Source organism: Fulvia fulva, chromosome 2 (assembly GCF_020509005.1).
Source record: "Fulvia fulva chromosome 2, complete sequence".
Taxonomy (NCBI): Eukaryota; Fungi; Ascomycota; class Dothideomycetes; order Mycosphaerellales; family Mycosphaerellaceae; genus Fulvia; species Fulvia fulva.
The window spans coordinates 90058-117005 of record NC_063013.1 but is presented as its reverse complement, the minus strand read 5'-3'; the positions used below and the strand labels follow the sequence as shown (position 1 = coordinate 117005).

General features: G+C 54.4%; 11 protein-coding genes across 11 annotated transcripts; 4 read left to right on the top strand and 7 right to left on the bottom strand.

Annotated features, from left to right (window-relative positions):
• Positions 1 to 424: 424 nt before the first annotated feature.
• On the top strand, positions 425 to 3090 carry CLAFUR5_02342 (Cellulose synthase catalytic subunit [UDP-forming]; the record flags this gene model as incomplete). Its single annotated transcript, XM_047901490.1, has 4 exons — positions 425 to 1563; positions 1615 to 2017; positions 2068 to 2472; positions 2530 to 3090. 4 exons carry the CDS (start codon positions 425 to 427, stop codon positions 3088 to 3090), a joined length of 2508 nt encoding a protein of 835 aa, XP_047758235.1.
• A 244-nt stretch (positions 3091 to 3334) lies between these two features.
• Positions 3335 to 4120, bottom strand: CLAFUR5_02341 (uncharacterized protein; the record flags this gene model as incomplete). The annotated part of the gene is made up of 1 exon (XM_047901489.1): positions 3335 to 4120. One exon carries the CDS (start codon positions 4118 to 4120, stop codon positions 3335 to 3337), a length of 786 nt encoding a protein of 261 aa, XP_047758236.1.
• Positions 4121 to 4437: 317 nt separating this feature from the next.
• CLAFUR5_02340 (uncharacterized protein) lies at positions 4438 to 5232 on the bottom strand (the record flags this gene model as incomplete). The annotated part of the gene is made up of 1 exon (XM_047901488.1): positions 4438 to 5232. One exon carries the CDS (start codon positions 5230 to 5232, stop codon positions 4438 to 4440), a length of 795 nt encoding a protein of 264 aa, XP_047758237.1.
• A 1487-nt stretch (positions 5233 to 6719) lies between these two features.
• CLAFUR5_02339 (40S ribosomal protein S18) lies at positions 6720 to 7331 on the bottom strand (the record flags this gene model as incomplete). The annotated part of the gene is made up of 3 exons (XM_047901487.1): positions 6720 to 7017; positions 7074 to 7180; positions 7269 to 7331. 3 exons carry the CDS (start codon positions 7329 to 7331, stop codon positions 6720 to 6722), a joined length of 468 nt encoding a protein of 155 aa, XP_047758884.1.
• Positions 7332 to 7575: 244 nt separating this feature from the next.
• CLAFUR5_02338 (uncharacterized protein) lies at positions 7576 to 9144 on the top strand (the record flags this gene model as incomplete). Its single annotated transcript, XM_047901486.1, has 2 exons — positions 7576 to 8202; positions 8551 to 9144. 2 exons carry the CDS (start codon positions 7576 to 7578, stop codon positions 9142 to 9144), a joined length of 1221 nt encoding a protein of 406 aa, XP_047758883.1.
• Positions 9145 to 10088: 944 nt separating this feature from the next.
• On the bottom strand, positions 10089 to 13613 carry CLAFUR5_02337 (Beta-galactosidase; the record flags this gene model as incomplete). Its single annotated transcript, XM_047901485.1, has 5 exons — positions 10089 to 11435; positions 11491 to 11812; positions 11865 to 12346; positions 13207 to 13490; positions 13547 to 13613. 5 exons carry the CDS (start codon positions 13611 to 13613, stop codon positions 10089 to 10091), a joined length of 2502 nt encoding a protein of 833 aa, XP_047758259.1.
• Positions 13614 to 13812: 199 nt separating this feature from the next.
• On the bottom strand, positions 13813 to 15514 carry CLAFUR5_02336 (MFS-type transporter oryC; the record flags this gene model as incomplete). The annotated part of the gene is made up of 4 exons (XM_047901484.1): positions 13813 to 13992; positions 14043 to 14142; positions 14193 to 15361; positions 15410 to 15514. 4 exons carry the CDS (start codon positions 15512 to 15514, stop codon positions 13813 to 13815), a joined length of 1554 nt encoding a protein of 517 aa, XP_047758258.1.
• An 863-nt stretch (positions 15515 to 16377) lies between these two features.
• CLAFUR5_02335 (U6 snRNA-associated Sm-like protein LSm4) lies at positions 16378 to 17122 on the top strand (the record flags this gene model as incomplete). Its single annotated transcript, XM_047901483.1, has 2 exons — positions 16378 to 16584; positions 17057 to 17122. The coding sequence occupies 2 exons, from the start codon at positions 16378 to 16380 to the stop codon at positions 17120 to 17122; spliced, it is 273 nt and encodes a 90-aa protein (XP_047758587.1).
• Positions 17123 to 17784: 662 nt separating this feature from the next.
• CLAFUR5_02334 (uncharacterized protein) lies at positions 17785 to 21557 on the bottom strand (the record flags this gene model as incomplete). Its single annotated transcript, XM_047901482.1, has 7 exons — positions 17785 to 18141; positions 18231 to 18572; positions 18626 to 19596; positions 19723 to 19882; positions 19978 to 20092; positions 20190 to 21010; positions 21138 to 21557. The coding sequence occupies 7 exons, from the start codon at positions 21555 to 21557 to the stop codon at positions 17785 to 17787; spliced, it is 3186 nt and encodes a 1061-aa protein (XP_047758260.1).
• Positions 21558 to 21925: 368 nt separating this feature from the next.
• CLAFUR5_02333 (Isocitrate dehydrogenase [NAD] subunit 2, mitochondrial) lies at positions 21926 to 23281 on the top strand (the record flags this gene model as incomplete). The annotated part of the gene is made up of 4 exons (XM_047901481.1): positions 21926 to 22003; positions 22066 to 22137; positions 22211 to 23140; positions 23207 to 23281. 4 exons carry the CDS (start codon positions 21926 to 21928, stop codon positions 23279 to 23281), a joined length of 1155 nt encoding a protein of 384 aa, XP_047758592.1.
• Positions 23282 to 23642: 361 nt separating this feature from the next.
• On the bottom strand, positions 23643 to 25199 carry CLAFUR5_02332 (uncharacterized protein; the record flags this gene model as incomplete). The annotated part of the gene is made up of 2 exons (XM_047901480.1): positions 23643 to 24804; positions 24862 to 25199. 2 exons carry the CDS (start codon positions 25197 to 25199, stop codon positions 23643 to 23645), a joined length of 1500 nt encoding a protein of 499 aa, XP_047758889.1.
• Between the last annotated feature and the right edge of the window lie 1749 nt (positions 25200 to 26948).

The following is a 26948-nucleotide window of genomic DNA, read 5'->3' as shown; positions in this document are numbered from 1 at the left end:
TTCATCGTTGTTCCTGAAATGGTGTACGCTGTGCTAGAACTCTTGCATCGGATGTTCCAATGACCAGACTCCTCCGTGTTGAGCGTCACACTACCGACGGATCTCCTCGCTCTTGCAGATAGACCTGATGAGGCATCACTCTCAAACAAAGATGACTGGCCGATATGTACAAATATGGCCTCCGGCGATGGCTGGTGGCCTGGTAGTGGGTATCTTCGCTTCGGCATGGATTTGGCGGATATTGGAACATGCGATCGACATCCAGACCACTATGCGATAACCACGGGATCGATGTGGCGGTCCATGTTGCAGCAGGTGCCTGTTTTGAACGAGTCCTTGACTAGAGCTGAAGTTCCCATCTACGACTGCTTAAGTACAGTCGACAAGAACTTCATCTGTTGACGCAACCGTCTTGCTCGACAAGATGCCATCCACAGCAGCTCATACCGCCGCCGACCTGCAGGTCAGTGTTACCGACTACGACACATTGACAGAGACGCACAAGCAACCAAAGCCTGAAGTCGACCCTGATCTTTTGGCAGCTCAACTGCGAGATCTGCAAAGACAGTCAGAGCGCTTTCTCGCTAAGCATCGTCTCCATGATAGCTATGCCAGCAGCAGCAGTACAGGTAGCGACGAAGAGAGCGATGTTGTTGGTACCCCAGCATTGGCCAGTTCCGGAGTGTCGACACCTGCAGGCGATGTCGTACCACGTACACCGTCCAACCTGTCGACTTTGACAACATACTTTCCGACCTCGCCGACAGGCAAACCACTTTCTGGTTCAGGCCGACTGAGATCTCCGAGTCCATTAGCTGCTGGTGAAGTGAAGACTTCAGACTTGCAAGTTCCAGCTGCCATCGCAGAAGAAGAGCCCAGATCGATCTCGCCACACGGCAACGCCCAGGCAACATCAGCTTCATCCGTGTATTCCGAACACCGTCAGCCTGAGGTTCACCAGCCAGACTTCCAAGAGCAAGGACCCAACTCCGTAGAGCGAAAGCACCGACCACGTTCAGCAAGCCTGTCAGTAATACAGAAAGCAAGCACTTCCAACCGGCGAGTGGTCAGACGTTCGTCCTTTGGCGATCTACCCAGAAGCAATGCATTGGTCGACTGGTTCAATGCCAGAACTCCAGAGCGACGACTTGAGCTACCAGGTCGTCCTGCGCTTGTTCGACCTGGTCAGAACCAACGCGACCTACCCAAAGATGAAATTGAGGTGATCGGCGCCGACGGTCTTCCTGTAAGCACCGAGACCAAAGCAAAGCGGAAGAAGCTCCAGAAGAAAGGTGGTCCTCCAGCCCATGGATCCGATGGCTTGAGCTCAAGCAGCCAAGAATCACGAGGCAGTCTATGGTCACAGGCCAAGGAGTCTTTTGTTGCAACTTACTGTCCATCGGAAGCACCGCCATTGATCTTGCCATCTGGTCCGACAGACCTCGAGAAGACGTTGTACTTGAAGACGAACAGGCTGGGACTGTACACTTTCGGTGTCTTCTCATTTCTGTCCCTGAGTGTTGGCATGTGGCTCTTCGTCATATCGTTCAATGCTTTCTACTGGTGAGTCAAGTCCTCAGTATTCACAGCTTCATACTGACATACTTCGCCCAGGTTCGGCGCCGTCGTCTTTCTCCTCCAGATCTACCTCCTTATTTCTTACACCGTCTCGATCTGTGGCAAAGACTATGACATCAAGAAGCACCATAAGATTCTCGAGGAGAACCTGATCGACCCACTCACCTGCTCAACGGTGGACATCTACCTGCCCTGCTGCAAAGAGCCCATCGAGGTCCTGGAGAATACGTACAAGTACGTTCAGCAACTACAGTACCCCACCACCAAGCTGAAAGTCTACGTCCTGGATGACGGAGCAAGCGATGCCGTCAAAACCATGGCACAGACTTACGGCTACAACTACATCTGTCGAGAAGATCGACCACGGTTGAAAAAAGCTGGGAATCTGCGCTGGGCGTTCGCCAGGACTGAGGGTGATTTCTTTGCGATCTTTGATGCCGTCAGTCTTTCCTCTCCAGTAGACAAGCCAGATACTAACCATCACCCCAGGACTTCTGCCCCCGCCCCGACTTCCTCTCCGAGATCATCCCCATCCACCTCGCCAAGCCCGACACCGCCATTGTCCAGACACCGCAATTCTTCCGCACCTCCACCGATCAGTCCTGGGTAGAGCAAGGCGCTGGCGCAGTCCAGGAACTCTTCTATCGTGTCGTGCAGATCAATCGTAACCGCTTCGGTGCTTCCATCTGTGTTGGCAGTAATGCCGTCTACCGTCGCTCGGCTCTAGAGGAAGTAGGCGGGACAGCCGAGATAGGGTTCTCCGAAGATGTTCACACTGGCTTCTATGCTGTGAACCGAGGGTGGAAGGTCAGGTATCTGCCATTGTGTTTGGCATGTGGGATTTGTCCGGACACGCCGAGGGCGTTCTTCAGTCAGCAGATGAGGTGGTGTATGGTGAGTGATACAAAACTATGCGACAAGATCGTCACGAGAGACACTGACATCGAGCAGGGCTCAACAACTCTCCTCACCAACATGGACTTCTGGCGAAGCAAACTCAACCCCATCCAGAAAATCTGCTACCTCTCAGGCATGATGTACTACTCCGCCATTTCACTCAGCATCTTCATGAATCCCCTACCAGGAATTCTAATGCTCTGGTGTCGACCCCAATACGTGCGCTACTACAACCTCGCCTTCGCAGTCCCGTCAATCGTCTACTCAATCATCGCCATCCGGTGCTGGAGCAAAGCACGCTATGGCTTTGCCGTCCAGTTCGTCATGGTCATCCAGTCCTACGCATATCTGACTGCCATCAAAGATCGACTTTTCGGGAGAGCTTTGGCGTGGGTCCCGTCTGGCGATACGAAGGCGCATAAGAACAATAAGTATAGGAACATGAGGATTTTGGCGTGGTGTTGGATGATGAGTGTGATGGGAGCGGTGATTGCTGGGACGACGTATCAGGTCTTGAGGGGGTTGCCTTGGTATGATTGTCTGCCGTTGATCATTCTGGATGCTTTCAACTTGTTCTTGGCACATCGGTTCTTGCTGTGGAGTGGGAGGATTTGATGGCAAGGTCTGACACACAACGGAGCCGGTATACATAGCATCATAGCATAGACTAGTGCCGATCAGCACGGTAATAGAAGGGCCCAATGAATATGGTTGCCACCGCTCGCACAGCCAAAGCCATCCACCATGCCGACACGCCCTGTCCGAGATCCGGGTTCGTCTCGAGTAATGCTGCCAAAATTTGCAGCGCAACAAATCCCTCCCACGCTGCCATATCATCCGTTGGGTTGCTGTTCCTGCTTCATCGCGGCCCCGCCGATGCCTTCAGCATGTGTGCTGCCTGCATAACCTCGTGGTAGTCAGGAAACTCGACCGGAACCTGACCATCCACAGCATCCTCCTCATCCGAGTCCACGAAGTCATCCGCAAACGTCGCATGACGCTTCCCCACCCCTTGCTCGTCGACAGCAACATCGAAGTCGACCGTGACGAGGCCCTCGCTAAAGTCCTTCAGCTCGTACGCGATGTCCACGAGATCGCCGAGTGTGATCCCCGTCGCCGAGCGATACGAGAAGTCCATGTCCCACCAACCTCCCTTACTCTCGCCATGTGGCTTCCATCTGCCATTGCCGGATGCGTGGACGCTCTGAATGTACTTCGTCGAGCCTCTCAGGAAGAGCCAGGATCTCCAACTGCCAGGGCGACGCCACTTGTTGTCTGTCATGCGGAAATGCGGTACAGAGGCGAATATGGCCAGCTCGGGAAAGTGAGAAGATGGGTCGCTTCGAGTGATCTCGAGCTCCGTGAAGATTTCTGGCAATGGCGCAAACCGTCTGCGTATGTATCTGTCGCCAAAGTCGTCCTTTCCAGTCGCTCGGGTCCGCAGATCGTCCTCGCTCGGAATCTCGAGCCTCGTCCTCAGGGATGAAGATCTCTTGAGTACGTGCTGGAATGTCTTGCTGACCATCTCGGCTTCGTTGACATACTGCTGCGACCAGTCTCGAAGCCCTAACAGGATTTGCTCCACCAACTCGTAGGTGTTGGCAACCTCTCTTGCAGCAGCACCGCTATCTCGTTCGACGGTCATCTTGGGATGATTGGTGGCGGGACTATCCTTTCGTGTTGTCAAGTTGGGTTTAGTAGTCGAGTCGCACTCTTGCCCTTCTACCGCAATGCGCTGAGACCGAGTGGGAACCATGGTCGAGACTCTGGGACGAGCTGATGCTGTCGATTGATGTTGGTGCAAAGTGTTGTGTTGATGATTCGGAGTTGCAACCTGAGGGTGTGATGATCTGGTCTTGACATCGAGAAGAGAAGTTCAGGGAGTGTTATTTCGCGCTAAGGAGCGTCCGAGCTTAGCCGTCAAGTGAATGGTTCGCAGTGAGTTTTCGACCTCTTTCGCACTCAAGCCGCATCATTGCCCTTCCACAGCTCCTTCATTGCACGTGCCATCGCCATTGCCTTTCCGTACTCCGGCAGGATGACCTTCTGACCTCTAGCAATATGGTCATACGATCTCAAATCACTCCGCCACGGCGTCGAGTCACCTGCTTCGTCGATGGCAAAGTCGAATTGTACATTAGTGAAATCTCCGCTAAGATCTTGAAGCTCGTACGCCATGTCGCCCAGTTGTCCCAGAGAAATCGCCGTTTCGGACGTGTGCTTGAGGCTCACATCGTACTTACCAGTCGACATGCCTGCAGGACTGAATGCACCGAGGCCTGAGACACTGACCCGAGAAATTTGCGTTGTATTGGGTTGTAGTACCGGCCACGATCTCCACATTCCACCCGTGCGCCATTTCTCGTCTCTCAGCTCGTTTTGATCGATAGTCGCGAGAAGCGATATCTCTGGCTTATCAGGTACAAGGACCCGGCGCCCGGTAATGTCGAAATGAAGGAAGATGGGCGGCAGGCCATCTGCGTAGATTGTCGTGACGTTGAACCGCCGGCTGAGGTCTTTCACCCGTGGAATCTGCAGACTCGGCGGAATCGTCTTGGATCTCCGTAGGACGTGCTGGAAGGTCTTGCTGACGGCTTCCATTCGGATGATTTCCACGGGCTCGAGGTCGCACAGGTGGATCATGATCTGCTCCACCAGCTCGTAGGTGTTGGCAACCTGTCTTGCCGCTTCACCGCTGTCCTTCTTTGCTGCCACCTTCTTCGCTGCGACCTTACGCTGAGCGCGAGTGCGAGCCATGATGGGAAGTCGAGGCTGTAGCGACCAGTGGCGAGAGTTGCGTGTGTTGAGGTCACGGTGATCAGCTGTCGACGTTGAGTGTGTGGGAAGAGTGAAGGATGCGTGACCGAGTTCGTGGTCTGAAGCCAGAATCGCGGCGCACGTTTCACGCATTTGGACTTGGGGACTCGAGCTCGTTCACTTCCACAGCCTGATGCGTCAACTCAATGCATGCGCGCTTCAGGAGTTCCGCTCGCCCATCATGGACATTTCCATCTTCCTGTACCGTAGCAAAACCACTCGTACCATCTCGAACGGCTCCAGAACGAGAGCTGCCCTATTTTGCTTCCAGATTCGTAGCTTCGCAGCTCACGCAGGTACACCTCCCAGCATCGTCTTCACGCTTTCTTGAGTTGGACAAGAGTCGTATGCAATGTAGCGCCTCACGGCGCCTAACCCGTCAAGCTAACCTCGATATCGACGGGAAACCCCTCCGTTTGTAAGATCGTCCATTTCGTATGCAACACCGACCAGCTGATCCGGTGTCATCGCTGTTTGGAAGCTGCAAATGGATCGTAAGGACCAGCGATCATCGGCGAGACATCGTCCAGATGATGTACCAGGCGTAGCATGATGGATGTATCGAATAAGCTAAAACGCCCCTCCTGCTCTGGGTGTCTGCAAGCCTGTCAGTGCGTTCAAAGTCGATATACTCATTCGTGTGAGCTGATAGGTATAGTTTCAAGCAACACTTCACCATTGACAGGTCTCAGCAGAAGTTCATGCATTGTTCGTCTGGGTCGTGTTTTCGACGAGACTGAAATCAAGACGTCCACGCTCAGCTTATCACACATATCCTGTCGGGTGCTACGATACAGCCCGACAAGTCGATCAAGACTCGTATGGATCGGGTTGTGCTAAAGACAGCTTCCTCGCGGTACGCATACTGCGTCTACCACGGCAGCTATGAAGGCATATTGTCGCTTCGTGGTCGCCGGAATCTGTTACATGGATGTATGATAGCCCGCTTGAGCGTCGTCGATGCATTGTTGTTGACGAGCAGAGGGAAGTCACGTCGAAATTTGCACATCACGTGACCCGACCTTTCACAGTCCGCTGACGAACACGCAGTCCTTTGTTCAGAGCAGTCGGAGAGTAACTCACATCATTGACCGGTTCACGAGCACGAATAGGGACTACGACAGAGCCTACGTCGTCGCGGCGGAGCCTACAAACTGACAGAGACTCGGCCGACGTGCGGTCCAGGGCAACGAAGACGCAATGCATCTCGTGCGTTCTCATATTGAGAAAAAGCTTACAGGCGCAATGCCCAGCGTATGGCATCCTTTGAATGCACAACTTTCGTTGATTGTGGGTATGACTATCTTTGCAAGCCCATGACCAGCCAGCCGCTCAAGGCAGCCGAAGCGGTATGCTGTCTTCCACCTGCCCATGTATACGCCAGAAGATCCCACGCTCGTAACAACCATCAAGTTTCGCGCATACCACTAACCCTTCTTCTTGCTGACACCGACGGTCCTACCACGACGACCAGTGGTCTTGGAGTGCTGACCACGGACGCGAAGGCCCCAGTAGTGACGAAGACCACGGTGAGCGCGGATCTTCTTCAGGCGCTCGAGGTCGTCACGGAGCTTGGAGTAGACGCCGTTGGCCAAGACCTGCTCGTCCTTGCCGGTGACGATGTCGCGCTGTCTGTTGAGGAACCAGGTTGGGATCTTGTACTGGGTTGGGTTCTGGATGATGGTGACGATGCGCTCGAGTTCTTCGGAGGTAAGCTCGCCGGCGCTGCGAGAAATGTTAGTGGGCTTGTCGCATTGGCGGATGTGTGCGGTGAGATGTACCGCTTGTTGAGGTCGACATCGGCCTTCTTGCAGACCAAGTTGGAGTAACGGCGACCGACACCAGATATCTTGGTCAGCGCGTACATGACCTTTTGCTTGCCATCGACCTGTGGACATATGTCAGTATGTGTTTGATCTCCCCCATGCTGCGCTGTCGCGTTTTCGCGGTCGCATGCGGTTCGGAGTGGTACGTACGTTGGTGTTGAGGAGACGCAGGATGAACTGGAAGTTCGACTTCTCGCCGGATACGAGAGACATCTTGACGGTCGACTTGGGTGCTGATGTCCTGGCGATGCGTGCCGATGAAGTCCAAATGTCACGAATTTGCGAAGAGGCAAGAGCGATGGTGGAGATGTCTTGGCGGGCAAGAACGGCTTAGCTTGGTTTCGGCAACATCCGGCTCGAACCCCTACCTCACTGCCCTGCACTTCAACAAGTCATCGATACATATCTGATCTCATCTCCCATCTCATCAATATGCTCGACTTTTCATCACATTGCCATGTCTCCATCAGCACTGCTAAGCCTACCAAAGGAACTTAGACTGCTCATCTTCGAGCATGCTCTATCCGACGACAGACCCATCACCATCGGCTTGCCATCGTCCGTGCCGTGGGAGGGCAGGCCACAGCGATACCATCCGCCCCTGGCCGAAGTCAGCAACTTGACCAGACATGAATGCCTGCCCATCTTCTATCAAGACAAGACCGTCATCTTAGTACTGCGATACAAAGAAGGTCGCCAACAAGTCGAACAATGGTTCAAGACTCTTAGCACGAATGCTGCAATTCGCAAGCATATACGCTACGTCTCCATCCAATATTTCGAGCAGCCACATCGGTCGACAGCTATGCTTGTTGACTTGAAGACGTTTGACATTATCAACAGGGAGTCCTGGATCCATCCTCTGCTCGGCAGGCCGCTAAAAACTTTGCAGGCGGTCGAGAGCGCGCTGCAGACCGCGGCTACCAGGTCACACGCAGCGATGACTGACGAGTACATTCCTGAAGTCCTGCGTGAACTGGTCAGAGTGATGACTGAGCCATTACAGCGATCCCGCTTGGTCCTCCGTGAAAGCATGGCCAACACAAGACTGCACGGCTATACGGACTTCCAGCTACGCTTCGAGGTGATCACGATCATGTACAGTGTCGTTGATTGAGTGCGTGTGCGGCCGCACAGATGGCTGATCTAAGATCCTAAAATTGTGTCAATGAGCTATGGCCACCCAGCCACCATCATGAGCAAGTCAAGTATGCATACCTCGATGGATCAATGGACTCGCCTACAAATCATGATGTCTGTCTGTGACAGCGTCGAGATGATATCTGTACACGAAGTGAGTCCGTACTCACCGCAGGACGATCGCGTGGCCTCACAAACCACCAATGCCTCCGGTCTTCGCGCGCGGCACAGCTCAACCTAGGCTTCTCCACGCTTACCAGAGCTGCCTGCTGAGCTGCGCACAGTCATATAGGAATATGTCCTCTCTGGCGAGCCTCTACTTGGGGTTGGCGGCTACTATCATGACTTCAGCTGTGTGCCAACCGAGATCTATGGCGCAGTCGCAGCGAAGCAGACCACCCCACACGCCATAACTTTCGTCTCGCGGCAGATCCGAGCGGAGGCCTTGTCGCTCTCCTACCATCTCAACCAATTCATACTTGTAGTACACTACCGTCATGCGAGGAACGAAGCCGATAAGTGGCTGGCATCTGTGGCTGCGAATCTTTCCATCGGCGCTAACCTGAGAAAGTTCACCATTCTTCACTGCTTCGGTATGCTGGACCACAAAGGCATCATCGACATTGATCTGAAGAGCTCTCGTATGTTTGGGCCAAGATTGTGGTGTAGGTCCATTCCTCAATCTGTGAGGGTCAAGGTCGAGACTATCACCGAGCGTGCCTCAGGTGCCGGCGTATCAGATGCTGGCATGGTCGTGACGACCCTGGGACACTCGTGGACATACTGGAAGCATGATCTATGGCATCACTCACGCCCGGTTGATGTCAGCAAGCGATTTGTCGGTACCGACCACACTTCTCTACGAAGCCGAACACGACAGACGTAGAAGTCAGGCTCAACTGCCAGGACCGACCGGGGTCTGCTTGTGTCAGCTGGTCGGGTCCATCGCCTTGATAAGGGCTTGCCCTGCCCACAACACTTGTGCCAGAGACTGGACCGTTATGAACTTTCCGAACGTTAAAAGGACTGGCACAACCGAACCTCACTCTTCGCTATCGTGGCAAAACTGCTTCTTCTCTTCTCAGGTGATGCAGAGGCCTCGGATGTCTGCGACTGTAACATATGACGCCGAGATGAGGATGATGCGTAATCTGGCGCTGCAGTCGAGGTAGATATGCTTACAATCTGCAGTGATTACTTGAAGCCCTCTCGATTGTGGAAGCACCAGCAGCAGCTGATGATGCGATGGAGATGTCGCGATCAGGAAGCATCACAATCTTCAAGCATCGTGTACAAGTTGCTGGCGTTGTCGTCACCGATCTCTTTTCACACTGTTGATCTGAGGCCGTCATGGTGGTGTACGGGGCGGAAGAGTAGGCCTTACCGCCGAACAAAGAGCTGCTCATGGAGAGCAATCGTCGTCGACGCATTTACGATGTAAGAAGCATCGAGAAGGGGCACTGCATGGTGGGAGATGCAGGAAGCATAGTAGAGGAGGAGAAGATCAGGTCAACGAAGCGAGACTGAAATATCCCACGGACACCGTGGAATATATATCTCCTTCCACCGCCAGACCCACAACCCTGACGGTCGCATAAATGGCCGCTGCGTAACCCGTGGGCATCTTCATAGAGGCACCGCATAATTGGGATATACTTTCCCATCAGCTCACCCAATCAGAATTCTGCACGACTGGTGTCCCTGGCTCTGATGTGTGTATTCAGCAAGGGTCGTTACTTCATTGCCTTGGCATCGCCTTGGCTGTCTTCTTGATTCGCGTTATGGATTCCTCTTCTAGGTTGCGAGTCAAGAAGAAAGAGTCGCACGAGGTCAATCTGCTCGTGCGAGCTTCCACACCAACACGCCAGCCGCCGGGACCTCATCGGCGTTGTCGCCGACAATCAGATCCCCGTCGACTGTTGGTGCACTGTGTGCTTTGGAACCGTAGTTGATGGCCCATAGCAGATCGCCTCGCCTTGCCAGCCTCAGGGTAGCACCCAGGTCGTTTTCCTGGTCGGCCACGCGACCAGTCAGGTCTTGGATCCCTGCCTCGGCAGCGACGTCACCGAGATAGGCTACGAGCATGTCGACTGGCGGGTTAAACGCAAGATAGTGCAGACCGTCCTCCGAGCACGCCGCCGGCTTTCCTGGGCGGTGTGGAGAGGTGTACGACACTGTGGCGTTGCTGGTGCTGTCGTCTCTTGCGCATGTGATCCATTCCTCGCGAGCAGAAATGTTGTACGTGGTACCGGCATATGAGACACCACTGTTCGCGTAGGTTGGTGGAGTCTCGATACGGCTCACCCGCATAGGCAGACGAGTTCGCAACGACCCTTCGGAAGGTGTCAGGCCTGGTGGGTATGCGAAGTTGGGAGTTCTGCTGCCCGTACTGGGCCCGAAGATGACCGATCCCGAGAAGTCCGACAGAGCCTTATCAAAGGTCTCGGGGATGATGGGTAGCGACGGCACAACAACCATCTTGTAGCCTTCCAGACTCTGCTCTGGGGAGATGATATCGACGCTGAGACCGAGACGGCGCAGAGCTGAGTAGAAAGAGTAGATGAGGTCTGTGTATGCCAGAACTGCACCTGTGTAGCCGGCATCTTTGACGGACCAGGACCCACTGTAGGGCTCGATAGCCCAGACCCAGTGGGAGGTGTAATCGAAGACGAGGGCGACATCGGCCTGGCCTGCAGCCTCCTCAATGCCTGCTGACCGCAGCTTGGGAAGGTCCTCCTCAGCGAAAATTTGAGACTCAACGAAGCCCTCATCTTCAACATTATCGGCTGTGAAAAGCCCAGACAAGGTCTGCTCTTGAGCATAAGGCACCTGCCGCCAGCGGAAGTAGTTCACCAAATCTCCCGATGCCGCGAAGGTCTCGTGGGTCCAAAGACGTACCATGCCTTCAAGTGGAGAGACGCGGTACTGGTTCCAATTGAGGACTCCAGGTTGCATCTCCATGACTCCGAACGGGCCATGATTTTGGCCATATGCAGCGCCAGAGATGCCACGGTACAACGCATGGTTGAGAGCTTGGAGGTCTGGTACACCTGTGCGCAAGTAGTCCGTCATTTCGTGGTCAGATAGTAGGACTGCGCTGGTACCAGCTAGAGCGTACTGGTCGAAGGTTGCTAGGTCGATACCGGTGTCGCGGGTGAACTTGTAGTGATTGAAATCCTGTTAAGCCATCAGCATTTGTTGCAGCATGTATAGCTAGGGCCGGAAAATATACCGTAAACAACACCATAAAGTTCGTCGTAACGAACTGATGCGGCGCATACTTTCTCAAGATCACGACCTGCTCTTTGGCGAACTCTGCAACCATATCGGAGCTGAAGGTATACCAATCCAGCGTATGCGCCTCGTTATTGGTGTACACCTCAAGAAACGGCGGCTCTACCGCATCGAAGCTCTCGTACTGAGACGACCAAAACACCCGACCTTGAGCATCGTTCATGTTCTCAATAGTGCCGTACTTCTCCTTCAACCACCAACGGAAACGAGTCTTGGCGTCTTTATCGTAGCTTCGTACTGTGTCGTGGCAGCCGAACTCACTGCTCGATCAGCCAAGTACTACAGACTCTCGCCTTTGATTGGGGAACTCACTTATCAAGCTGCCACCCAGCCACAGCCTCATGATTCCCATATCTCTCTGCCAACTGACGCGTAATCTTCTGACTCTGCTCTCGATAATCAAAAGAAGACAAGCTATAATGTCTCCTCGACCCAAAGAGCAAAGTCGTATTCGTTCGATCTACAAAGTTGACCTCATACTTCTCTGTGAGCCAATTGGGCGGTGCTGCTGTCGGTGTGCCCACAATCGCTTTGATGCCGTATTTCTGGAGAAGGTCCAGCGTCTTGTCTAGAAGGGTGAAGTTGTATTGCCCTTCCTTTGGCTCCAAGACACTCCAGTCAAACTCATCGACGCGGACGAGCGAGATGTTACTGTCTCGCATGCGTGCCACATCAGACTCCCACATCCATTCTGGCCATTGGGAGGGGTAGTAGTCCACGGCGAGGTGTATGCCGCTGGGCCAGCGTGAGGCATCTGGAGTCAGTGAGACATTCTGGTCAGATCTTGCGTAGGCCTGGTCAGTTGTCGATAAGCCAGATGTTGTGGTGGCCAGCAAGAGTGCTGCTGTCGTCAGATGTGCACGCATGCTCGCAAAAAGTGCCGACGAGAAGCGGGAGAATCCTGCTTGAAGGGAGGGCTTCATGTCCTTATATGGACTCCCCAGCCATGATCTCCAGAATCTCCACCTCAAACGACATGTGGAGTGCCGGTTGTGTTTATGCTAAAGTACTATGGTGCAGATTCGGCAGCTCGGTTCGTGGTTGCGGCTCTTCGCGCCATCAAACGGCGGATCTTCGGATTGGAGCGACATTCTAAGCAAAGAGCAAAAAACATACAGCACGAGGGATTCCCACGTAGTCACCTACCGTAGTACTAGTCTCGCGGTCGAATGCTTATATATGAAAGAGCGGACGGGGTTTCTAGTTTTCATTCGCCTATGGCCGTATGTGATCAGGCCCTCGCTTTTAGACAATATGTAGCAAAACAAACCCCGTCTCACATTTCAGAAAGTCTCGATCGAGGTTGTCAGACGACGTTAGTCATGATCAAATGGAGAATAAAGCGACACCGCTGAGAACGAGATAATACTCCAACCGAAGCTGATCAACCTGTCTTCGACAACCAGCAGAAGAGACCAGATCATCGCTGAAGTACATGCACCAGCGTATGATGCTTGAACGGAAAGAGACTAAGTGTACAAGAATCCCCAACATCCTTCCCCATTCCTCGCAACAACCTCACCCCCAACAGCGCAAGCCCTCAGAAACAATACTGCCCATTCTCATAACCATAACAAACCGCCGACCTCGTAACCGGAATCACCTCCGACCCCGACATCGACAACGACACAGACAGCAACACCGACGAACTAACCACCGGCGGCGCAGTATAGTCCGGCGGCAGCCCCATCGAAGAAGAGGCTGGTGGCGTCTCAATTGGTATCTCATCACAATCTCCAAACTCTGGCTGACATCCGCTACCACAGTATTCCGGTCCAGAGCCACAGTAGCCGTATGTGCTGCAGCAGCTGCCGCTGGGGGCGCCGTAGCAGTTGAAGCCGGGTTCTGCTCCGCAGGTGCCGAGGGGGGAGAAGTTGTATGTTGAGGATGGGGCGGAGAGGGAGGTTGCGCAGGGTGTGCCGGCTGTGACTGTGATGACTAGATGTTGAATTAGTGGGCGATAACGTTTTGTGGTGAAGGGAAGATGGACGTACCTGCGGCGTAGGATTGTGCTGCCAAGGACAAGGCGCCGATGAGGCGGAGGGTCGAAGCTGTGAGCATTTTGGCGGACGTTGACGATGGTGTGGTAGCGACAGTGATTTGCAATGACAGTGAGATCCTGTGTAGTCTGTGTGAAAGAGCGAGCAGGTCTCGTGAAGTATGCAAGCGTCCGGGACGGGAAATTTGCTGTACATTCCTCAAGTCTCGATCTCAAAACATCAAGATCGCCGCACGTCAGCGACACCGAGGTCACGGTTCGCTACTCAATCTTTGTGTTGACAACCTCAGTGTCAAGCTGCTTCTCAATATGAACCACATCAAGCTTGACCTGACCGGAACGGACAAGCTCAACGTCCGGTACATCGGAGTGTTTTTGTCCCTCAAAGATTGCATCGATCTCTTCGAGAGTCTTACCTTTCGTTTCGATCCAGTACACAGCCTGTTCAGTGTCAGTAATTCGGTGTGCTACTGCGGTGCTTCTTGACTCACGATGAGCACTATCACAATGATATCCCAGCCTCCATTGATCATGTACATTTTCCAGCCAATGTTTGCGAGCCCAATGGGCATGACGAAAACCAGCAACAGCCTAGTCAAAGGGTCAACGCATGTCAATTCGATTTCCGAACAAAGACTTACGCAAGTGCATTGAGCATGAACTGCGAGAACGCAACTCCATTCGCCCGTATAGAGTAGTTCATCACTTCCGGTGGGTATAAGTAAAGCAAAGGTGTCCAAGCGATCGAATAGAAGCCTTGAAAGAGGAACATGACGGCCACGTTACCGTACACCAGACCACGAGAGGCACCAACTGGATCACTGGCGTACAGCTTCGACAGGCCGCCGATGATGAAGAGGCAGACCACCAGCAGACACTGTGTGACCAAAGCAGTTGGCTTGCGACCCCAGCTTGCGCACAACAGAGTTCCAACTAAACAGCATAGTAGGCTCCAGACATTGAGGACCACATTGGCTTTCAGCTGTTGCAGGCTGTCGGTGATGCCGGCTGAATCGAGTTCGGCACCAAGGTAGTATGAGGCGATGATGTTCCCAGCAATGCAGGAGAATGGTCCCGCGGACACGCCGATGAGGAGTCTCTTGCGAGCGATTGGGTCTTTCGCGACCTGAAGGGGTGTCATCGAGCGCTGTTCATCCTTTTCCCATTTCAGAGTATCCACGATTTCCTTATACACAACCAGCACTACAGGATCATCGAGATCTCCGTTAGCGTTCGTCTGCGCAACGGACAATCGAGCTTTTTCAAACAGGCCAGCATTCACGAGCCAGCGTGGCGATTCCGGAACGAACGGCAAGATCATGATGCAGAGCAAGGAGAAGATGGCTTGAAAGAGCGATGGTGCTCGCCAAGCCCAGGTACTCTGCCACGTGCCCGTACCAAGCGTGATACCGGCTGCGATGAGAGCTCCCACGTAGTAGAAGTCGTTGAGCAAACCGACACCCCATGCTCGCCATCGACTTGAGAACGTCTCGGAGAGGTAGACACCGCTTGCGATACCCGAGACTGCTGAGCCGAACCCAAGGATGATGCGACCGATCACGAACATGGCGACGTTCTGTGCTGCAGTCTGCAAGACGATCCCTAAGAATGTGATGATGGAGCCCCAAAAGATCGCTGGGCGTCGTCCAAGGCGGTCAGCCATCACACCGGCGAAGATCGGACCAAAGAATCCTCCAATGAAGACTGATGCCGTGTTCAAGCCGGTAGTCGCAGGGGTGAGCTTGAAGTAGTCCAAGTACACGGGCAAGATGTTGAGACCATTGAGCATAGAGCCATCATAGCCGCCTGTCTAGGAACATGTCAGCATCAACATCTTCTTTCCCATCGTAAAACGTACAGCTGATTGCACAAGGGAGCATATAATCAGCAGGAAAGACAACACGAATGTTGAGTCTGGTACCCAGGCGGGCAGCCATGTGCCTGTCGCCGACTTTCGAAGCATTGCGGGCAGTGAAGAACAGTGCAATAGAGGTCAGAGAGCGAGAAGGTGAAGAGTATAAGCCTTGGTGGCCCAGATAGGCCTGTCGAACAAGCTCACCAAGTCCCTCGTAACAATGCAATCCTACAGGCACTGTAGATCACCCTCGTGCTACACCCCGCTTCAGTAGGGTTGCATCGCGAACAAAGTTCCAGGGCCATCTGGGGTTACAGATAGTGATCTGGGAGGACGGGATGTCGTGTGCTGTCAGAGCTGTATCTGTGGTATCGTCCGCCTGAATTACCTGCCATTCGTGTGATGCAGGTTGGGTGGCAGTTGCTGCATTACGACCAAAAGGGTGTCCATTTAGTCATTACACTTCATTGAGACGTGACTCCGGGTACTATGCTGCAGCATGGGACGAACCTTGTGTCAACAGATGACATGGCGATACATGTGTAGGCGCGCAGGTGTTATGTCAGTTGTTGTAGGGAATTGGGAGGCAATGTCGGAACTCGGAAGCAGCTCTGGTTGTCTGAGATAAGCAGGCCACCCCACTGCGCTTACTGCTTTCAGCATAATCTTGCCGGGTCTGGGCTGCCTCACAGCGCAAGACGTCAACTCACAAACAGAGTCAAGGTCGACTTGCGCATAACACAGCACAACACCAGCATGAGCCGATAGCACATCCACACTCTCCATTACCAACAGCGCCCGTAATCGTGCAACATCACTCACAATGGTAAGCCCACCAGCCACCCCATCACCCTCCACCCCACTACAACAACACCCTCCACACCCTCCCACCCATTATCCTCCACTTCCACCTCCAACTGACCACACCCCAGCTCCCCCTCGGCCTCCTCACCGCAGCCCAAGGCCACCCCATGCTCGTCGAACTCAAAACCGGCGAAACCCTCAACGGCCACCTCGTCTCCTGCGACACCTACATGAACATCACCCTCAAAGAAGTCGTGCAAACGTCCCCCGACGGCGACAAATTCTTCCGACTCCCGGAGTGTTACGTGCGTGGGAACAATATCAAGTGCTTGAGGGTGCCGGATGAGGTCGTGGATATGGTCAAGGAGCAGCAGGTTAGCCAGCAAGGGCAGAGAGGCGGACATAGAGGTGGACGGGGAGATGGTGGTAGGGGTGGACATGGTGGCGAGAGGGGAAGGGGAAGAGGAAGGGGTGTACCGGGACGGGGGAGGGGGAGGGGTCTTTGAGATGGCGGGGTGGAGAGTTGAGGGGAGTGTTAGGATATGAGAAAGGCCAGCTGAGAGGATTACGTCCAGAGACGTGCAGTCGCAGCGATAGGCGTTTGCTGCGCTTGACGATTGCCCGGCCCAAGCTGGTGGGGTAATGGTGATGTATCGCGGGACAGATCAGCTCTCACGATGCAGGTAGTACGGACGAGGAAGCTGCAGTTGCTGTATCCTCAAGACGGTACAAAGTGGTGGCTAGCTGAAAGGCACCACGAAATACAATCGATTCGAAGAAGACAGTACTGTGATGCCTCAAGCTCTAGAATCATGTGCTTAGATGCAGAATACTGACTTGAGCCAGCAGAAGCTCACTCGGTCTTTAACAGCCGACCACAACCCTCAGCAGTCCCACCAGCGACAACGCTAACCCGAAACCCATAACCCACCTCCTTACCAAAAACGCCCCACCATCCCACCCTCACACAACATCTCTGCAAAATCGCACAACCTCACCCCCAGTAAAAAGAAACCCCAGCCACCATCGCCGCCCTACCACACCCCCTATGTACTACCTCACAATCCAACCGAGATCTCCACACGCCAGCCATCTCCTCCAAAAGCCGCCGGCGTTTTAAAACCCTCGCCAAGGGAAAACCTCACCTCCACCTCCATCCCCATCCCCGTCCCCATTATACTATGCATCAAGAATATCAGAAAAGACGACACATCCGCACACCCGGCACATCAGGTGAGGAGACGGATGGTATCCGCAGGCAGGGTTGGGCATCTTTGTGGGCAGCACAGCCCGCGAAAGCTGTTCCAAGGCGACGACGAGACCGATCTCGTTCAGAATCCCCCGTAATGCCGACTCTGAGGCCACACCGTCCTCCATTTCACCCGCACGGCAACGCCCGCGAACATCGAGAGCAGCAATTGTAGCAACCACGACCCAGAACCCAGCTCCCCAAGAGCTGCAGTCTCAAAAGCGTCTCTCACCGACTCCGCACCCTTTCCGAGCGCCGGGGTCACTCTCACGTAATCAAATATGCACACCGATCTCGAAAGCAAATCCATCATCTACCCACGTATCTACCCCTTCGCCCCCTCCCGGCTCCCAGCATCTCTCCTGCCTCTCCGCTCGCGGCGGAAACAGCCGAATTCACCCTTAGTGCTCTCTCTAAGTTTCTTCAAGATTCCACGCATCTCAGGCAACTCGCCCTGCAGCTTCGCCCTCGCATCATTATCCGTGCGCTCATCAAGCGCTAGGTAAATTTGGCTCTGCACTTCGCCGGCCTTGTCGGTTGTGTAGTTGTTGAGAGTCTGCGCCATGAATTCCACGTCCAATGTAGCCTGCATGAGCGCGGGGAGGGAGTAATGGGTTCGGCGTTTGAAGGCTTCGATTAGGGCCATGGAGCAGTGCTCTAGGAGGAAGGAGAGGATTTGGCCCTGTTCGAGGGGAAGGAGGTTAGTTATGGCCCGGCGACACAGACTGGTAGCTCAGCGATGCCTGCTGAGCGTGAGAGGGGGAAACTTACTGTTAGTGTTGTCGTGGTGGTACTCGTGACCTCGGCATGGACCAACACCAGACTAATCAGCACATCGTAGACATAAGGGCGCGCATCGATTGGTCGTGGAGTGGAAGGTACCCATGTAGGTGATGCAATGCCTGCCGCGATGGTCTGCTGGAGGACCTTGATAGTAGGGTCGACGTAGGATTGGAAGAGGCGGGCGTCGATTTGGGCCAGAACGTCGCGAATGGTCTTCGATTCTTCCGTAAGCTTGACCGAGAAGGCGGATTCGAAGTGGGAGATCAACTGTGGGATCACCTCACTGCGAAGGTGATTGAGGTTCGAAAGCGTCAACAGCATTCGAACGTTCTGTGGGCATGTCAGTATCACGGCCTCTGCAAGCCAATCGGAGATTCACTCACTTTATTCGAAGCATCCACAGCCTCAACCCCAACCGCGCCAGCCACCTCCCCATCAACCTCCCTCTTCCTCGGCACCGTGACCCCCTCCGGATCAACCTCCTCCCCAACCCCATTCCTATCACTCTTCAACTTCTCCGCATTCTCCACCATCCCATTCAAACTCTTATACAAACTCGTCGTAAAACACCCTCGCACAACCTGCAACAGCTTAGCAGAAGGAGGCGCAATAACATCCACGGCTCCTGCGCCGCTCTTAGCGACAACAGCGTCGGAAACGTATGCGATCTTCTGCACGTTACTAAGCACCTGCTCCTCCCACGCTTCGAAGTAGGTGGGCATGAGGGTGAGGTCGCGGCGATCGGGGCTTCGGGTCCAGCTTTCGAGGACTCTGCATTTCTCCGAATCGGCGCTCCAGCTGGAGCAGATTGCTGTGATGAGGCGTTCGCGGACGTTGATGACGAGGGCTTTTAACTTCTCGCTGTCGTTCGATTGTTTGATGACTGCCATGCCTGCCATCTCGCCCATGGCTGTCCCGACTTGGGCTAGGTAGCGGGCGAGATAGTGGGCGCCAGACAACGAATTGGCTCCTGGTGGCCAGAAAGCGAACTTCTCGTATGCTTCGCCTCGCCTCGGGCTAGGGGGTGGGATGTTGTGAGGGTCGAAGCTGGAGCTGCGTATGACATTTGGCGACAGTGGTGTTTTGAGGTCTGGTGAGATTGGCGTTGGGGGTATGGGTGAGTATAGCTCGCTAATGTCTTCTACTGGCGCGTCTCGAAAGAAAGAATTGACGTTCTCGCGTAGTAGGCCAACCAGTTCCACTGCAGCGGAGCGAATGGCGTCGATGTGTTCCGGCTCGAGGGAGAGGTGGGTGAAGCCTGACGCAAAGACTGCTGTGGGAAATGACTTTTGTGCTTTGTTGTCGATGAAGTCTTGAGCAGTGTTGTACCACTCTAGCACTTCCGAGAGGACACCTACAACACAGGAACGTTAGCTATAGCCGACAGAAGCAAAGAGCGGAGGAGAGCGCGTCGTGCATCGCATGCCTCTCGAATGTCACTCCAAGCTGAGCCATGGATCGCCATCTGATACCCACGTACCTGCTTGCGGCGACAGAAGAGATACCAGTGATGCATGGACCTTCTCCCAGAAAGCGATAACATTAGGTTGGTCCATGTCTCTTGCTGGATCTCTGGCAAGCCACATCGAACCGGAAGCATTGAAAGCAGTCCGCAAGTGCTTGGCCAGGGTCGCATTTTCCTACAAACAGAAGGGCGTTAGCTATACTCGAGAACGGCGTGACAGTACCTCAGCAAGTCCTGTCAGCTTGGAGCGAGACGAGCGCAGCGACGTACCATGTTTGGGTTGGCAGCCAATTTTCGCCGTAGAATCTCAACCTCAATCCTGCTTCTCTCGAACGATCGCGCGATTCTGTCTTTCAGGTACAGGTAGTGACTGTTGATCCAGACCCTACAAACAGAAGTTTATTAGTTGTACCCCAGAAAGGCGCAGCAGTGTCTCAGCGGCAGATGCTGAACTCGAGAGCGGGCACTCTTGCCACACGTACCAGATCGGATTCTCATCAACCCCAAGCTGCAGCAACGTCGACAACAACTCCATATGCAACTCCTTATCCGACTCATCTGCCACAGCAGCCGGCCTCTTCCCGTGACTCGTCTTCAACCGTCTCCAAACCTCCTGCTTAAACTGATCAACCTGCACATTCACACCATGCCACATCCTCGCTGTCACAATCACCTGGTGGGTATCCTGGTCGCCTAGCTCCATCTCATTTTCTTGAGCGATTTCCGCAATCTTCCTGGCCTTCTCTGCATGTGATTTCGCTTTCTTGTACCCATCGACCACGCCGTCGTAATCGTTCTTCTTGATCGCTTCGTGGATGCTGCCGCTGAGAGTGAAGACTTCGCGATGTTGTTCGAGGGCGTTTTGGAGGGCTTTTAGGGTTTCCTCCTTTTCGCGGCCGCCTAGGGCTGGGCCCCAAACTTCTTCTGCTTTGATCGCGACTTCTTGGAGAGGTGCTTTGATGCCTTGGACGCCGTATTCGGATTCTTTGGTGAGGGCGTTCTTTTTCTTGTCTATGGGCATGGCTTTTGCTTGTGAGCCGAAGGGGCCGCTGGTGTTGCGGAAGTGGCTTTGGTTCTTGCTTGTTTGGCGGGAGTGGGGGCGCATGCTACTAGTCGTTCCGGCGGAGGGTGTTTGCGAAAGTCGTGTTGGCTCCACGCCTTGTGTGCGCATTTCGGTATAGACGGTGTCGATGGTTGCCTTGGCCCTGACGAAACGCTCGAAGTTGCTCTCTACCAAGACCTTCAGGCTGGCACTCTTCTGTTCAATGCTTTTGCTCAAAAAGTCCAGGCCTCGTAGCAGCTCCTAAACGCATTCTGTTAGCTCAGAAGACATTATGATAGTGGAGAGCAAGCGCTTCGTGCATCGCCCATCTCCAGCGCTCCAACCCTTTCTCAGCCACCGATCGCCCACTGGCACTCTCCAAACGTACCTCCGTGCTCGCATTCTGATGCACCTGCGACAGATACAGCGCCGGGCTGAAACTGGTAGAGCTCAACATGAACTTGTTTCGCAGAGCGAGATTGTCCTCTACCGGCAAGCCTCTCTTGCGTAGCTCGCCCGCAACACTGGGTGCCATGCCCAGCGCATCCGGTTCGTCCTTCTGAACACCAACATCATTGCTGGGAGCGCTGCGTGAGGTGATGCTGCTCTTCAAACTCGCGTGACTGTCGATTTTCGAGTACTTGGATCCGCGTCGGCTGCGCTTGGTATCGGTGTCGCTTTCAGAGGAGTCATCATCATCGTCGTCGTCGTCGTCGTCGTCGTTCTGGTGAGGCCATTCGTTTGGGTAGAGAGTCGTGAGCTTGTAGCGATTGAGGAGCTCCCGTTCCTGGTCGGCGGTGATGGGCATGCTGCGGAGTGGTTCGCGCGGGAGCGAAGCTATGGGTTGTGTGTAGAGTGATGGCAATGCACGATGCGCATTGTCAGCGGTAGGAAGTCAATCGTCACTGCTGCATGAGCACTACAGTACCACATGCACTTTCATGTGACACTGCCGTCTTATGATCCGACACGCGAACGATCCCTGCCATCCGGCTGCCGAACGACGCTAGGCTAGCCGCAGCCGGAACAGAGCTCCAAGAGAACCTTTCCGCCCGCCTTTTACCACCGACATCTCCCGCGCGACACTACCATACCATACTTTCACGCCCTCACGAACTACGATCCAGTCGCCGGCGACACTCCCTCCTCCGAGCGATACCGTTGCGATCCACCAAGATGCTGGCCCGTGGCTTGAGGGCCGCGCCAGCAGCGCGGCAATGCCTGAAGCAGATCCAGAGGCCCGCATTCGTGCAAGTAAGGCCGCCCGCCAGTGTCGGGGAGATTGATACGGCGGGAAGCTGATTGCGGACACACAGTACCAGGCGCGAGGATATGCGACGCCAGCAGATGAGAAGGTCGCCCAGTTCAAGGGCCAGAAGGGCAGCGATGTACGTGCAACAAACTCGAGCGCCATCGATAAACAGAAGGAAGAGCAGATCCTGACATGTCATACCACAACAGGGCAAGTACACAGTATCGCTGATTGAGGGAGACGGTATCGGTCCAGAGATCGCGCAATCGGTCAAGGACATCTACAACGCCGCGAATGTACCCATCAAGTGGGAGCCAGTCGATGTCACTCCACAACTCAAAGACGGCAAGACCGTCATCCCAGACAGCGCGATTGACAGCATCAGCCGCAACTTGGTCGCGCTCAAGGGTCCCCTCGCAACACCCATCGGCAAGGGTCACGTCTCGCTCAACCTGACCCTCCGAAGGACATTCAACCTTTTCGCCAACGTCCGACCTTGCAAGAGTATCGCAGGCTACAAGACTCCCTACGACAACGTCGACACAGTCCTGATTCGTGAGAACACCGAGGGCGAATACTCCGGTATCGAGCACGTGGTGGTGGACGGTGTCGTTCAATCGATCAAGCTCATCACGAAAGAGGCTTCCGAGCGTGTACTACGATATGCATTCCAGCACGCCCAGGACATTGGTCGCAAGAAGGTCCGCGTGGTGCACAAGGCCACCATCATGAAGATGTCCGACGGTCTCTTCTTGAACCTCGCCCGCGACATCTCCAAGGAGTACCCAGACATTGAGTTCGACGCCGAGATGCTGGACAACACCTGCTTGAAGGTCGTCACTGACCCAACACCATACAACGACAAGGTTCTGGTCATGCCCAACTTGTACGGTGACATTCTGTCCGATATGTGCGCTGGTTTGATTGGTGGTCTTGGTCTTACACCATCCGGCAACATCGGTGACGAGTGCTCCATCTTCGAGGCTGTCCACGGTTCCGCACCAGATATCGCCGGCAAGGGTCTCGCTAACCCAACTGCTCTGCTTTTGTCTTCGATCATGATGTTGCAACACATGGGGTTGACAAGGGAGGCTAGCAATATCCAGCATGCCATTTTCAAGACGTTAGAGGAAGGAAAGGTGAGCACAACCCCAACCAACACCAATCAATACACTCCACCGAATAGCGACTAACAAACTTCCCAGGCACTCACAGGGGACCTCGGCGGCAAGGCCAAGACCCACGAATACGCCGATGCAGTCATCAAGAACTTGACGTAGAGGACGATACACAGGGTATCAGATAGATCACCGCACTTGTAGATACCTCAGCGTTGTTTTGATCTTGAAGTCCCGATGGCATAGGAGAGGCGTTTTATGTATCATACCGTTCCTGGTTCATGACCATACGCATGGACTGGCTGCTGAGATAGAGAACGAAAATATGAGGATTTGAAGAACAGGGCCTTCCCAAGCCATGTTGGAGCGGGACATGTCAGCCCAGCGGTATTTCTCCCAGATATCAACGTCATGCAGGGGTGGGATGGGGAAGACGGTGGTGAAAGTCAAAGGCGAGAACGCTTCACTATGGAAACAACACAATGGTCCATGTCATCATGCTGATGGTGGCAGGCAGTCCGACTCAAAGACCCATCTGCCTATCCCACTCCTCCTGCTCTTGCTCCGACATGTTGAGGCGCCACTGCGGCACGCCACCGACAGGTGCAGCAATAGGCCCCTCCTCGCCATCATCATCTGCCGCTTCATCCACTTCCTCCAGCGACTCTTGGCTACCAGGAACGACCCTCTCCTCTCTAGCCGCACCAACATCCCCGCCCTCGCCACCACCTTCCTCCCCCTCCGCCGCCCCATCACTATTCGTCAACGTCGTATTCCCCTCCTCCTCAGCCCCTTCCTCCCCCCGCGCCTCCCTCTCCAAAAACTCAATCACGGCCTCCGCCATCTCACCCTGCAACCCCCGAATCACCGGATCCTCATTCCCACCAACAAGCCCAATCCGTGTAGGCAGCCCAGCAGTAGGCCCCTCGTACCCCACCGGCGGCGGTCCCACCAACGCTTGACTCGCAATAACGGCAACATCCCGCATGGCCACGGCGTACCCGGCGTTGGGAGCGATGTACTGGCCCCCCGCTGTGTTCTGTTGGGGTGCCCAGCGGTAGCGGTCGCGTGAGCGTTTCATGGTGTGGGCGGGGCTGTGGTAGGGGCGGTTGGAGTCGTCGAGGCGGGGGGCGCGTTTTTCCTTGTGAGGGGCGGGGTTGCGAGGGGATGGGGTGGCGGCGGCGGCGCGCTGGGGGCTGAGGTTCGCGATGCGGGTGGAGCGGTTGCGGCCTCGTAGTGCATCGGCAGGGTCGTTGGGTGTGGAGGTGGGTAGGTTGGGGTCGGCGGCTGTGCCGGTGAGGCGGGCTGCGAGGTCTGCTGGGAGTTCTGGGGATTGGGAGAGGGAGCGGAGCTCTGGTGAGGACGATGATCCGGGCAGAGCTGGTCGCGCGCCGTCGGGAGTGCGGAAGGTGGCGTCTTCGATCTCGGGTTGGGAGTCGTGTCGTGGAGACTGAGGGGCGAGTGCTCGGACAGCACGGCCAGCCGGTATAGGACTTGAGGTAATTTGTGGAGGCGCAGGCGCCGCTTGGGTAGCACTCGAGGCCTGCTGCGATGCCGATGCAGCGCGGGCGGGCCTTGTAGATGTTCGACGGGAAGAGGAGGCCTGTGGTGGTTGTTGTGCTGACTGCGAGGCGGCGGCAGTGGCAGCAGCAGCGGCTTGCTGGTGCGCTCTGGCATCAATACGCCTAATAGAGCATGTATTAGCAAGACATTGTCGACATTGTCAAGAATATGCGACTCACCATTGCGCAGCACCTGGACCATACACCGCAGCCTTGAGGTTGAAGCCAAGTGGCGGCAAACCCTCGTAGAAGGCGTTCCTGCCACCGTGATAACAGTTGCGGGTGGCCTTGTTGGCTTCTACCCATTCCTTGCTGACTCGGTTTGGTGAAGACATAGTGCCGGAAGATCTAGAACTGGTGTTTGTGCGATTGCTGATTGGGGGTGGGTTGATGGTTGTGTCGGTGGGTGTGTCAGTGTTCTTCTTGGTGTTTATTCGTTCTGGTTTTTGTGTTCTATAAGAAGTGGTGTCGCGTGTTCTGCTTTTTGAAAGGCGGCGGGTTGCATCGCGGGAGTCCATGGCTTGGCGCGCAGAGATTAAGGCCCGTGCTCGGCGAGGTGAAGTGAAGTGAAAGTTCCGGAGCAGAAGTTGAGGAGACTGGTTATTCACCAACACCAACGAAGAGTCTGATTGGCCTGAGACAGTTGTCGCGAAGAGAAGGACGAGGTGCTTACTTGAGAGACTGGGACATCACCACGGTGCGCAGCTGTACTTAACGTTCCTGCTCGTCTTTGGCCTCAGCATTACCTTTGAGAGTGTGGTTTGCCTAGCAAGCTATGGCCATGGAAGCATCGGGACATTACAAGACAGGATTCTTGAACAATGCACATCGTGCATCAAGTTGTATTAGGCATGCTTTACTAGACAAAGGACCTTTTTGCATGGGATGACTCGGCATCATAATGCTGTCAAGATCACATGCTCTAATCAATGCTCGAAACCAAGTCCCTGGAATATTCGAAGGATGACCTCGACACGGTCAATGTTCTATGGCTTTCTCCTATATGTCTACCATGGTCTGCTCACAAATGGACTGACACCGTCTGCAGAGGCCGTCTGCAGTGCGTGCCGCAAGCAATAATCTAAGTCCTCGCATGTGGAAGTTATCCGTCGCCCGAGATGATGTCGAAGCTTTCTTGAACCCAGGCTACGCGATGAGGCAAGCACCGCGGCCTACAGACCAGCCTCGATATCAGAGTTGAGTTAATCATCCTTGAGCACGCGGCTGGATCCTGCTCCGACCAGCACTACATGCCAAGGTCCAGAAAAGGAGAGGCAGTGCCGCTTCGCAAAACAGCATTATCAAGATCGCAGTCCCTACAAGCTTTGTCCATGCCTTCGTGGTGCTAATGGGCATTGCAGGTTGGCTTTGCTGGAGAAGGCGGTCTCGATCAGAGACGACACCATGAGCTGTCGTCGATGCACACAGTTCCTCCATGCGGCGGGTGACGGTCTCGAACGTGCCGCGCGTGCGTTGCCGATCTATCAAGTAGGTATGAAAGCCCAGCGAGGTCCAGTGACGTCGAAAGCTAATGTTACCCTCCGCGAAATGCCTTCTCAGTCTAGACTCGAATACGTGTAGCCACACGTCTTGCACGCTGGTGACATAGGATCTTCTCATTTCCCTCGTCGTAAGTACCTCATTATCCATAGCGGCAGCCTGTAGCTTTCTGGTGAACAGGATGTTGTCGTCTTTCGCCCAGCTAGCAAGATCGCGCATGAAATCGTGGATATCATGGCGACAGGTCGGACAACTGGGGTGTATCTTTAGCCAGGAAGCGATACAAACTCTGCAGAAGGTGTGTCTTGCGCACAGTGATGGTGCCGGAACCTCCAGATCCTCGTAGCAAATGCTGCATATGTGGTCGGCGGACGAATGAGGTTTTGAGTCTCCGGATACTATATCCTCCAGTCTCGTTGTAGCTGAGAGCTCGTGTCGCTCCTTGAGAAGTGGTATCATGATGGCACAATCAAGCTCGTGCATGATTTGCATTGCTTGATCTGCCAATTTCTGGGTGCAGCGCTCTCTGGTCGACATGGTTGCCTTGGAATCAGAGTCTCTAGTGTATCTGTCGGACGAGAGTTCCGTTGATAAAGGCTGCAGCTGCTTGTTTGGTCCTTGATGGTAGCCGGGGGTGTCGAATAGATGCTTGCGTAGTCTGGGACTGCGACTTACTGTCTTATACGGACATGTCCTGCTGTTACCAGCAGCTAGTCATCAATTTCGGGTCCCTTTTGAGGACGTTCAGCACGGCCGTACTGATTGGC